We start from the raw sequence: 13624 nt of genomic DNA, 5'->3' as shown, positions 1-13624 counted from the left end.
ATATATATGTGTGTAATTTGTTCTTTAGTGTGCCCCTGCTCAGAAGTTTCAGCCTAACTACTTGAACAATAAATTCTAAAATGAATTTATTCTGATCTGTGTTGTTCTGTTTTATATTCTGTTCTGTTGTAATTATTGATATTTCTCTTGTCCTTTGATATAAGTAGACAACTTCAATCTGTTTTGTAACCGATGGAGTTGTAATGGGACTATAGGAGGGAAGTGGGAATTTTGTAGTTCAGAATTAGTACAAGTATTTGTCTGCCCACCTAAGCTATTTTGATAGAGACCTGTGTTTGATGTTCCATATAAAGAAAGATTTATCAATTATTTTCTGACCAGCCTTTCATGATAATGGGATACTAAAGTGTATAGTCAACTGGAGGGTTATAATTTTCACGCATAATAGTAAATTTCAGATTACTCTTTCTAATGATGAGTTTTACATGTCTTATGGAAACCTGTTATAAAATCTGAAATGATAAAGTAGTTAAATTAGGAATCGGCTATTTGTATCACAAAAATACTTGAAAGGATTCAGAGGACGGTTTGTTTTTATTTTTTGATTGGTGGGTGGTTGGTTGATTTTAAAGCTTTCCTGGTACATGGAAAATATTTTATTTCTCTGAAACATGTCTATTTTATAAAGTAAGGTACATATACTTAAATGTCTAGATACTATATAAAGAGCTGTAAGCTTTTGTAGTTCACTACACCTCCTCTTCTAACTTCCATATTATCTTTTTCCCAGTGTTTGACCTCTCCATTTTTGTATTTATTCATTCTGATAATTGCCCCTTCCATAATCCTTTTCCTGTTTTATTGTTTCAGCTTTTATCAAACTTACCGAGCAGTTTTAGATTTCTAATTTTATCTTCTTCTTAACCAATTTACAACATTACTTTTCTTTGATCTCTGTCATGGAATATTCTGGAAGAATTGATGAATTAATGCTGAAATATACTCATGCTTTGAATTCTCACATTTACTTCTGACTTTTTTGGTTGAGAAGAATGAATGCATTATGAAGAAAGTTGCTAGTAGTACACACAGAGAACAAAATTGAGTAAGTAGTGTCACCTTAGAATACAAATAAATAGTAGTAGTCTGATTTCCACTGGGTATTAATTTTTTGAGTTATACAGTTTAAGAATAATAGGCATTCAGTTACATGTGTTAAAAATAAGTTATTTGGCATTCTAAAGCACAGTTGGAAAGTAGGTCATTAAAAATAGGTCGTTCTGGTTTCTAAAACACAAGTAGATTGGATGTTTTTAACACATAGAGAACAAGCTTGAGTTGAAAGAAAAGATGTTATCACCTCTATCTTAAGCCTACATGAATCATACCCCAACATGTAACTATATAGTTTCTACCATAGGCTGGATCTGATCTGTGAATATTTGATGTTCATGTAACCTGTGCAGGAAAAAATCATGTGACCTACATCAGATTAGAGTTTAGATGTGAAGCCCAATGTACCTCCTGCATTACCAAAGGTGACTTTCACTCTCCCTTCAATAAAAACTCTTGAAGTTAGATGGAGTTATTAAATTTGTTGGCACCAAAGGAAAAAACTTCCATCATTGATGAAGCCCATACCATTTGGACATAGAAGACTAGAAGGCCTAGTTAACTTTTTCTTGAGATAATTTATGATGTACGTTGTATTTTATAAAGATAATCATAATAATTGAATAGGTAAACCAAAATATGAAAAAGTATTTACCACTGACTAAATCATAAAGTTCAGTTCATATTCTGTACTATTCTGTAGGGCTGTTCCGTTCCGTTCTGTCGCTCAGTCGTGTCCGACTCTTTGCGACCCCGTGGACTGTAGCCTACCAGGCTTCTCCATCCATGGGATTCTCCAGGCAGGAATACTGGAGTGGGTTACCGTTTCCTTCTCCAGGGGATCTTCCCGACCCAGGGATCGAACCCGGGTCTCCCACATTGGAGGCAGACGCTTTATCCTCTGAGTAGGGCTAGAAACATAATAATCCAAATCCAGTGGATCTGTTAGTGTGATAGAGTAACAAATGAAAGTGTAGCAGTAAGTCTGTGGCTAAAATAAATTCTCATTCCTGGTTACTACCAAATAATTAATGTAAACTTACTTAACGGCTTATTGTCTTCTGAAATTAGGAAAATTATTGTTCAGCATCATCTTTTTTAATATATTAAGAATTGTTTAATATTGTTTTAGTTATCAGTTTATGAAATTATTGCTCACTCATTCACTAAATGATTTATTTCCACATTTCCAGAGAATTACCTAATATTACATTTTATACACTTTGAATTTTTAACTATTCTAGAGTGAACATTGATGTTAAATTTGAATGCCAAGCTCTTCTGTTTGCTTTGTATAAATTAATATAGCTAGTAATTAGCAAAGTCAAAACGTGAACCTTTTCTCACTGCTGCTTCAGTGGAAGTATCCTTACACTTTATTCCTACAATTCTCTAGTTGTGGACGGATAGCAAGTTGATCCTTTTGTATTCAGAATTGATTCCCTTGTAGCTTTCTTTACATCTTTCTTACAGTAGTAGGAATGTTTGCTTTCCTTTTTTCCCCAGAAATAGACTGTTTTATTTTCATCGCAGATAAAGTAGAGCAATTAAATTTTTCATACACATACTTCTTTCTGTCTTTCTCTCATATATTACTTTCCTTGGGTAGCCTGTTAGTGACTATTTATTAACTAGAATATTTCTTTATTATTAATTGGTTCACTGTTTTTCATTATAAATTTATCTTTAAAGGTCAACAGGAAAAGCATGTTTTGGGAGGTAAAATGTGTAAATACTGTCTAGAGTAATTTTACCTTTATACAGCTAAAGATTTAATAGAACGTAAAGGAAGTATATAGTAAAATATATGTATATTATACAAATTACTCCTGAAACTTACCAAAATAACTTTTTGCTACTAGTCATTATGCATAAACTTCCTTGATTATCGCTTATAAGCTTGTAGTTGCAATGAGAATAATTTCCTATGTTTAAAATGTTGTTCCTTTAAGGTGGAGCAACTAAATCCAATAATGCACCTGTGCCACATGTGGCATCTCTGGCTTTAAGAAAAACTAATAAGCCATGTACCAGTTAGCTTTTATAGTTGATCCTGTTTTGATACCAGTCTTGATAAACTCTAGTTATGAGAAAGTCATTTATCTTTGTAATTTGAGGAGTTCTACTAGGTTGTTTGTATAACTCCGATCTTAATTCTAGAATTGAATTAAACTATGTGGATGTGCTTTCCAAGGATTATTACTAAACTAACATAAATAGCTTTTAAAAAAATCCCTGATAAACCATCTTCCTTGTAATAGATTGTCTCTCTAGTTATAATATTATTTAAAAGATATAAATTACCAGTCATAATACCCCAGAATAAAGAGAAAGTAAAAATTTTGAAAGTTATTAGGACCAATAACTACATCATACCATTGCTATTTGACTCAAATTTGTGATGTGAACAGCATGTGGAGGTGTTTATTCTAGTCTTCGAATTTTTTTGTCGTCTGGATTTTAAATATTTGATTAGTTGGAGAGAATGCATATAGAAGATTTGACATCTCAGTATGGAATATTAGATAGTGTAGTAGGGATTGACTTTAATGTATGTGTTTTGGGGTGTGTGTGTGAGAGAGAGAGTTATAAAAACCCGAATTTAAATACCAGAAATTTTTAGGAAAAATGTAACCAACTTGTAATTGAAACAGGATTAGTCAAGAACCATCAGCACCAACACAAGTGTATCTTTGCAGACCGAAGGAATCAGCTAAACAATTACGGTCATCTCAGTCTCTACTAAAACAAAAATCGCATCCAACATGCCACCTGACACCATTTCTTTCTCTCTTTCTCCTTTGCTCCTTGCGATGTGGCATTCATCTCTCCTTGTGCCTCCGTTCTGAAGAGATAACAGTATAGCAACAACTCTGCCACTGAAATCCTGTTCTCTGACCGATATTGGCACCTGCAAAGAGAGACAACCAGTAACAGGCAGCAGCAGCATCAGTATTAATCTTCCATGATGAAATCTTTACAGGTCAAGAACAAGCACACAGCTCTTTTCTCACTCCTCCACAGTGGACCATGCAACTAGTTGAAATGGAAGACAATGGATTGTCTGCAAGCCTTTTGAACAGTGGAGAATACAGGGCATTGGTTTTAGGTGAATTAATCCCCACATATTCTTGAAGTTTGATATCTCCTTTGGTCGTTCTTTCTAGAATACCATTGTCATCTGATTTATCAAATCCTTAGTATGACCACAAAGAATACATTTGTGTATGTGACACCTCTTGTCACTGTAGGTATGAATAAAAATATGAAAATAGTTAATGCTAGAGGGCTTAATCTCTAAAACTGCATGTGCACCTCTATATTCAAGAAAATTTTCTCTCAAAGCCAACCACATTGTATGTTACATTTCTCTAGAACATAGCACAAGATGCTACTTGTGTAGGAAGTAGTTTGCAGTGAAGTCTAGTGAAAATGCATTCATTACACTAGAAAAAGTCACCGTTAAGCCCACAAAGAATATACGAGGTTCCCGACTTCTTGGTATGCGCGGGCAAGAAAAGTGCCAAGAGTGTTGGAATTCTAAACTTGACATTTGGTGCATAGTTCTGCTTCTGTTAAAAATGAGTGCTATTCTGTGAAAGCTCTGCCTGAGAGAACATGGAACTAGCTGTAGATAGGAAAGCTACTGGTGTGTGTACTCTCCTTCCTGCTCTCATTGTGAAGCTACAAGCATATTTCTGACTCACCCCATCTTTACCTGGTAATAGATGGTGTTCACTTACCAGAGTGAAATGTAGTGATAAAATGTATTTTACTTCTGTTGATTTTTATATTAATCCAGTTGTGTAGGCAATGGCATTCTTTGAATTTTGGAAAGAATCTTAGAAGTCATGTTAGCCATTGGGCAAAGTTTGTTCAGGTTTGTAAATTCAGTTTAGAGGTCATAATTTCACAAAAAAGAAAAAGCAATTGCTTGGCCAATGGCCAAAAACTGTAACTCCATGCTGTTTATATGCATATACATAAGAGTCTAGAAGATTAGGCTCTTCTCATTATTGTGTAGAATGTTAAACCTTTTCATACTTTAATAAAATATGAAATCCACCAGAACCCTGAAAAAGGTTAAAAGGAGGCAGAAAGCTGGAGGAAAATGTAGTGAGGCATTGTACCTGCAGGTGCTAGCATTTGATGTCAGCACCTTAGCTAGTTTCAACATCAAGAAATTTCATCCCCTTAATACAGAAGCTGTGATTTCTTTTTCAGGAAGTATACTGGATATTTAAAATTTGCCAGTCAGTTGAACTGTTATATTTATTTGCTGCTGAGAAGATAGGGTTTGGTTTGTTTAAATAGAATGGGGGAACTGACAATCCCATTGTCCATTTTAACACTTACTCGCATTTAGGGTTTTTGATGTGTGTGTTTATTCATTGAAGAGAGGCGAATGACCCCCCGCCAACCCACCAAAGAAGGAAATGAAAGAGAAGAAAACATTAAAGTTCTAAAGTAATTATCTAAGCCAGTTAAACACACTTGAGGGAGACCCAGTATGTTCCCCTCGGTAATATCCAGCTCAGCGACTCAGGATCCACATGGAGACATCGTACACATAGTTAGGAAAGAATCCCCCACCAGGAATTTCACAGTATTTGTCCTTTTTTCTCCTCCTACCCTACTCCTCAATCTATACAGTCATACTCGAGCAAAAAGAGGATTACGGGCAGTAGTTTCAAAACTGATCTCTATATGTTCAGTGGTTTTTTTGTTAGTTCATATTTCCAATGACTGGTGTCTCTTATATCCCTATTTAGGATATATAAAAGAATATAATAGAGAAAAAATTGAGGACCTATAAATTTGAAGTAAATTGGTAATAATTTTCTTAATTCTCTTCTGCACTGCCCTTTCTATTAGCTTTTAATAGTGCCTTTTGTTAATTTCACCTTTTGCTTTCCTAGTGATAGACTTTGAGAATGACATTATAAGTATTTTATGAAGTTAAAACTTATTTGAGGACTTGGAGGTACTAACTTGATTGTATTATTACATTACTAAAATTAATTTGGTATTAAATTTGTTGCAACCTCATTCTGAACTATTAATAGTTTTCTGAAACAGACTAACGTTGTTATGGTGCTACCAAATATACTATTGTAAATGATAAGCTTTTCCCTGTTTCCACTATCTTCATAATATACCACACAAAATGTTTTCTTCTCCCAACTCGCATGGATTATAGGCAAGCTGAGAATGATACATCAGAAATTCTCAGATTCTCAAATTCTATCTTATCTTGATTTTATAGAAAGGCAGCTTTTCAAAATTGAGGGGTTTTTGTGGGGCTAACATGTAATAGAAAGATTTGCTAAAGAAGTTTAAACTATTCAACAGTATGTTCAGCTTTTACAGGAAATGCATTAGTTTTACACGTAAAATGCATTACTATATAACTTGCAAGTTTTATAGTTTAATGCCTACATACCCCCTACTTTAAAAGAAAATAATTGCCCTTTTAAAAACTGCCATTAAGGGAAATGCTCAAAAAATACCCCAAGTCTGCCTAGCAGTTTTAACCTGCATTTTACATTTAACTTGGCATTTTACGGAGATTCTACATTGCTGTAACATACTTTTAGCTTAGAATGTTGAGCCAAGGGGATATTAAGTTTCAGGAAGGGACTCTGAGTACAAATAGAAAGTATTTGTATGCTAAATATCTATTGAGGGACAAATTGGTTTTACTTTGCATATAAATTTTTAAAGTTAAAAATTTTGGAAGGTATATGTTTTGCAGGTTACTTAAATGAGGCATATTGAGATCTATTGTTGTATACTTGTCTAACCTGGGTTTTTAAAAATATATATTTAAGTAATTCAGGTATTAGATCTTATTTTAGAATGCTGTTAAAATAGCTGTAGTATGTATGTACTGTTAAGGTTTATTGCCGTTATCTTTTTGTCTAAACGGAAAAGAGCAATGTCCTTTTTATTGTATGTGATTGCCAAACCTACCTCTCTTTCTCTAGTAGGATCTTTTCTTATTCATGTCCCTTCAACACCATAATTGCCTACAGAAACCAGTTCTTTTCCAGAGATGCTGTTTCTTCCTAGACATTTTCTGCTGTAAATTGCTCAGCTAGTGGCTGACTAGAGTATTGAAATTGAGTGTTCTTACTAAGCATGATCTCCATTCTGGACTACTTCTCTTTTGAGTAATTTGACCTACCTTTGCCATGTGTTTGAGGATTCCATTCCATAATGGAATTCCCTTCTGTAAGGAGAGAATAAGTAACAGGCTCAGGCTGTTGTAACAGAATACCATAGACTGGGCAGTTTAAACGACAGAAACTTATTTCTCATAGTTCTAGAGGCTGGAAAGCCAAGATCAAGGTCCCTTGGGGTTTCGTTTCTTTTTTCTTTAACCATTCATTCATTTTTGGCTGTGCTGGGTCTTAGTTGCTTTGTGGGCTTCTCATTGCAGTGGCTTCTCTTGTTGTGGCTCATGGGCTCTAGGGCATGCAGGCTTCCAGTAGTTACGGCTCCTAGGCTTTAGAGCACAGACTGAATAATTGCTGCGCATAGGGTTAATTGTTCTGCCGCATGTGAGATCTTCCTGGATCAGGGGTCGAACCTGTGTCTCCTGTATTGGCAGTCAGATTCTTTACCAGGGGAGCCTAGGGTTTAGTTTCCGTAGCTTTCTTCCTAGTTTGTAGATGGTCATCTTCTCAAATCCTCATGTGACTTTTCTCTGTGCTGCCACAAAGAGGTGGTGGGGTTGAGAGGCGAGATCTCTTTCTTCCTATTCAAAAAGCCACTAAATCTCATCAAGAGGGCTCCACTCTCATTACCTAAGCTAACTCTTATCTTATAGAGTCCCCTTCTCCAAATACCATCACACTGGGGGGTTAGGGCTTAGACATACACAATTTGGGAGGAACACAAAGCCTTCAATCCATAACAGAATGTATACTTTTTCTCAGTGGGATTTGAGAGAAGTTACTTAAGAGTTGCTGAATTATCTTTCCCCTAGAAATATGTCACTTTGTTTTAAGGTCCAAGATACTGGAATAGATACTAAATTATAATATGGAAGACGTAAATATATTTACTGATGACTATGGAAGATTTACATGTATCTGCATATACTCAGTTATCTTTCCTTCCCTTGACCTTTCCTTATAAACAGCTAGGATACAGCTGTTTGTTTTAACTAGTCCTCCTGACATTTGGGTTTTTTTTCCTGTAAACTTTACAATTCAGACTGAATGAAGCTTGCCTGTCCTTTTGTATTACAAGATCTTATGGGGCAGGTGTGTGTGTGCTTAGTCCCTCAGTCTTATCTGTCTCTGTAACCCCATGGAACCTACCAGGCTTCTCTGTCCATGGGATTCTCCAGGCAAGAACACTGGAGTGGGTAGCCATTCCCTTCTCCAGGGGATCTTCCTGATCCAAGGATCAAACCCTGGTCTCCTGCATTGCAGGCAGATTCTTTACCATATAAGCCTCTAGAAAGCCCATGCCTGGCATGTTTTATACAGGAATAAAAATTTGCTTAACTGGCACATACATGCATTTTATTTTCTTTAGTAACTGTTTCATAATATTGATTACTGCCATTGTATAAACATCTGAAGAGTACTAAAAATTATAAAACGTAATTATGTGTCAACGATCTAGTTGTCTCAAAATTATATATTTATAATAGAATTTCTATAAATTCACTTTCAAATAATAAGTATCCCCATACTACAATTTCAAGTAAAAGTTGAAACAAGTATTTTTGCTGGCAATTCTAATGAGCATTTCACTGTTTTGTCAGATTATTTAAAATTATACCAGTTTACTAAGTGTTTAGTAGCTTCATTCATGTGTAAGAAATTAACAGCAAATTTTAAGGCAGCAAACATTAGTAATCTGAAAAAAGTAAATTACCTCTTTCTGTGTTCTGTGATATAATTGAATTTCAATTTTTTCATATTTATAGACATACCTATATATCCAGTTTCTTACTCTGCTTTATGTAACTGAATTGAGACAACTGAACTATGGTTTGACTTTATTGTTGCGAAGCTTTTGAATCTGTTTCCTGTCCTTATAATGAAACTATTTAATCCCCTGGAATATTATCTTACCTTTTTTTCTTATTTTCATTAAAATTAGAAATATTTGTGACTGAAGCTACACTAAATGAGGAAATTTCAGAGAATTTAGTGTATTTTTAATAAGAGAACTCCCCCTCAAATTTTAGAACAGTTCATCTTTGATGGTTTCTATATATTATCTATGGAGAAGGAAATGGCAACCCACTCCAGTATTCTTGCCTAGAGAATCCCATGGACAGAGGAGCCTAGTGGGCTGCTGTCCATAGAGTTGCACAGAGTCGGCCACGACTGAAGTGACTTAGCATGCATGCATGCGTTGGAGAAAGAAATGGCAACCCACTCCAGTATTCTTGCCTGGAGCATCCCAGGGACAGAGGAGCCTGGTGGGCTGCCATCTATGGGGTCACACAGAGTCGGACACGACTGAAGCGACTTAGCAGCAGCAGCTTGTATTATCTAATGTCTAATTTACATTAAATATCTGCAACAAGTAGGGGTTGAGTTTCATTTTTAAATAATTGATATAATCTTAAGGTCAAGTAGAATATAAACATACTTAGTTTTTTAATCTGTGAACATTTGTTTTTCTTTATGACACTGAGAATATTCCTTTCAGTTTAAGCCTTAGATAATGGTGTAATAGACTTTATACCTCTGTTATCTGCCTTACAATAAAATATACTTTAAGAGTAAATTTCAGAATTGTTGATTTTTTGAGACAAAGGATTTTTTTTTAAAATTTAGAAGATAAATCATTACAAGGCAGTGCTAATGAAAAGCAGAAATGTTTATAATACTCAGAAATGATCTCTATCACATGTTGTATATAGATTTATAACAGTTACACATTTAGGCCAAGGCAATCTGTGTTTACTTAATAGTTTTTCAAAAATATTATAAAATTGGCATTTCTAGAACTTTTCACTGAAATTTGGTTATGTTCTTGTCTTTTAATAGTATTTATATTGACAAAAAGGTGTGTGTGTAATGGGTGGTTTTGTTTTGGTGTCTTTCTTTTAAATGTTCTAAAAATTGTATATTTTGAGACATGAAAATATCAGAATTTTTAGATTAATGAATGTTAAAGTAAATTCCTTTAGGATTTGCCTAGGTGTGCTCTGATGACTAAGGATCTAAATCACAGCTAGTCATATAATTTTTGTTTTAAGAGTATCTTTAAAATTGTAGTGGAATTTATCCAAAGTGATTGGTCAGATTGTATGTGTGTGTTTGTGTATTCCAAATGTTGTAAGGTTTCTGAATAATCAGTAGTTTTGTGTTTTACCAAATATCTTCATTTATTTTGTATTAGTAAATTATTCCCTCATAAATTAAAATTTGAACATATCAGAAATAAAACTTACAGCTCATTTTGTGTTATAAGTCAGTTTCAGTCTACCTTGCAGTCATTTTTAGTTTAGACATAAAAACAGATTTCTTGTAGTACAGAGATTTTCACGTGGAGGTTGGTTTCTTGAAATAGGCTCTTGCCTTATCTCTTTCTATCTTTCAGGCATTGAAAAGAGCACTTCGATCTTTTAACTCAGTGGTACTTTATAATACACTATTCTTTCCATCGCTGTTAAAAAAAATTGGTGCATGAGTAAAGATATCTTTTTATATCACAAATAAACTGAGCTTGTTATAGTCCCCTCTTTTCATTTTCAGGAAGAGGCAGAAATCCAGGCAGAACTTGAACGTTTGGAAAGAGTCAGAAATCTTCATATTCGAGAGCTCAAAAGAATAAATAATGAAGATAATTCACAGTAAGTCATTATTTGTATTTCACAGTATTACATGATAAAATATTTTCTCCCCTTGGAGATCATAAACACAGTATTTCCTTGTTGAGGGACTTCTCATCATAGAAATAAAGTCCTTCCCATGATTCAGAAGGCCTTGTATGATCTGGTCTCAGCCACCTCACCACCCCACCTCTCTCATCCTCCTCTCACTTATATGTCGTGGATACACTGGCTCCCTCAATCACATGTCATTCCCATCTCAAGGCTCTTCTGTTCTCCATTTCCTCTGCCTGAAATGTTCTTCCTATGGACATATGAGTAGCTTACTTATTTCACTCCAGATGGTCATTAGAAAGGCCACCCTATCTAAAATATCAGTCCTGGCGTTACTCCATCGCCTCTCTCAGTATCCTTACCTTGCTTTATTCTTGGCATTTATCACTATTTGGAATTACTTTTTTTTTTTCCCAGTTCTTTTATCTGTTTCCTTTTGCTGGAATGTAAGCTACGTGAGAGCAGGGATTTAGTTTTGTTCTTGCTATATCCCCCAAACCTAGACCCGATTCTGGCATGTGGTAGGCACAGAATAAATATTGGTTGACTAAATACCAAACTTAGTGTTACAGTAGTGAAGAAGAAATGTTTCAGCTGAAGGGATTTCATTAAACCATGTATCCATCATTGTGTAAAGAAGAAGTAGAAGAGCAATTTAAATTATAGTCTCTGTCCTTAATCCCTAATTATCAAATTTATTTAAACGCTAAAAGAATTCAAAGAGAAAATGCCTATGGACAGGTGGGAGCTTTATGAGGAAGACAGAAATAAAGCACGGCATTAATTGGATTTAATCTGTGTAGAGGACAGGAAGGATATCTTTTTTACACTTTCAGATTTATGTAATGTAAACCTTCATGACCTAAATGAGTGTCAGAATTGGAAGTGGCCTATTTCTGCCATGAAATATCTTGCTTAAAAGAAGGCCTGTTTATGATCATCTTTATGAACATAATCATTCCAATATATAAGGTAAATGAAATAACATAGTTATGGAATATACTTAATTGTACCAGATAAATTCTAATAAATCAGATAAGTCAAAGCTAATTTACAGTTGACTGTTCTGAAAATTATGCCCAAGCTTGTTGTGGATATAACTTAATCCACTTGATGAAAATTAAATGAATTGTTGTATTTCCCTTTCTTATTTTTTTGGCTTCGTGGCTTGCAGGATTCTAGTTCCCCAACTAGAGATTTAACATGGGCCACAGCAGTGAAAACACTGAGTCCTAACCACTGGACCACCAGGAAATTTCCTACATTTTGTTTTAAAACTAAACAGAAATCTCTATTAATTCTCAAGAAAAGCTTAAATTATCAGAGCTGTGTAGACACTGAATAAAATACCATGTATATTTTGTATGAGACTATAAAACTGTCATTGATTCCCCCCCACCTTTAAGAATCAAGAGTGTATATTTTGGAACCATGTTTTTCTCTGAAACCCTGCCATGTATTAGCTGTTGCCCTTGGACAGTTACTTAACCTTTCTGTGCAGTAGTGCCCTCATCTGTAAAATAGAGGTAGTGGCAGGGCCTACTTCAGAGGGTTAGTTAAGAACCAAATGAAATAATACATATGAGTGCTTAGTGTGTAGCAGGTGTGATAAACTTTAAATAATTTTATTTGTGGTGGGTTTTGTTTTTTTTAAGCATTTCTTTTTTGATTGGGAATTAAAATTTTATTTGTAAAAGGCAAAAACTATAAAATTTAACCATGAATGAAAGTCAGCTTATAATTATTTTTAATCCTATGTCAGTACTATAAAACTTGATTAATTAAAACTCCCAGATAACAGTATGTTTTCATAAGGGAAGTATTTCCTGATGAATAGATACAGGATTTTATAAAGCTCTTAGTAATACAGTAGTTGGTAGGTCTTTATCACAGTGCTATAATTGGTCATTGAACTTGAATATTCAGCTTTATAGCTGAATGTTAGGCTTCATGAACACCAAAGCGTTGAGATGGGTGATAGTCATGCAGGTAGAGAAAGAAGCATGGAATAGAATTCAAAATAGCAGGAAAAAGAAATAGGAGTAGAATAAGAGCACAACTGTGTTGTGGACAGAACTTTTTGTGTGTGTTTTCATGTGCATGAGTGTTTTTTTCCCCACCCTTAAGGTTCAAAGATCACCCAACGTTAAATGAAAGATATTTATTGCTCCATCTGCTTGGTAGAGGTGGCTTTAGTGAAGTATATAAGGTAATGTACATTTTTTTTTTCTGTTCTTCACACTAATATAGCAAAGATATAGGAGTATGTGGTTAAGAAGTAGATGTTTATTGTTTTTATGATTTTTTGACTGGGAAATTATGTCCTCTCATTGCAAAAAGAGTCTGTGATGGCTTATGTTATCTCGAGAGTCTAAAAACTATCCTTGTGCCTTTGTAGACCCTCTGATATTTGATAGCTGATTACCACTGACCAACCTGATACAAATAATAACAGCCATTAGAATCAAGATAGGCAGGTAGCCATTTAATATAGTACATTTATGACAAGGTTGTATCCCTTAAACGTGTTACAAGTCCTTAGATGTCCTGGATTTACCCTAATTTCTACCTATTTCTAGGCTAGTGTTTCTCAAATATATATGAATGCAGAAATTTTTACTCATCACATTTAATACTTTATACCTTTTTTTGCTCTGTATTGTCTTTCTGACCAACCTTTAAATACCG

The 13624-nt window shown here is 34.5% G+C and overlaps 2 protein-coding genes across 2 annotated transcripts in view; one reads left to right on the top strand and one right to left on the bottom strand.

Annotated features, from left to right (window-relative positions):
* Positions 1-13624, top strand: part of TLK1 (tousled like kinase 1) — a 193612-nt gene that overhangs the window by 161994 nt on the left and 17994 nt on the right. Inside the window, exons 13-14 of the mRNA XM_055398215.2 lie at positions 10806-10903; positions 13064-13145. Coding sequence (XP_055254190.1) covers positions 10806-10903; positions 13064-13145 — 180 coding nt within the window. The remainder of the gene's footprint in view (positions 1-10805; positions 10904-13063; positions 13146-13624) is intronic.
* Positions 3531-13624, bottom strand: part of LOC148778589 (uncharacterized) — a 101519-nt gene continuing 91425 nt past the window's right edge. Inside the window, exon 6 of the mRNA XM_088830022.1 lies at positions 3531-3985. Within this exon, the coding sequence (XP_088686148.1) occupies positions 3788-3985 (198 nt within the window). The 3' untranslated portion in view covers positions 3531-3787. The remainder of the gene's footprint in view (positions 3986-13624) is intronic.

Source organism: Moschus berezovskii, chromosome 2 (genome assembly GCF_049115385.1).
Source record: "Moschus berezovskii isolate FMDL1 chromosome 2, NW_MosBer_1.0, whole genome shotgun sequence".
Lineage (NCBI taxonomy): Eukaryota > Metazoa > Chordata > Mammalia > Artiodactyla > Moschidae > Moschus > Moschus berezovskii.
Note: the sequence above shows the minus strand (reverse complement) of the source record. Positions and strands in the feature narration are given on the sequence as shown.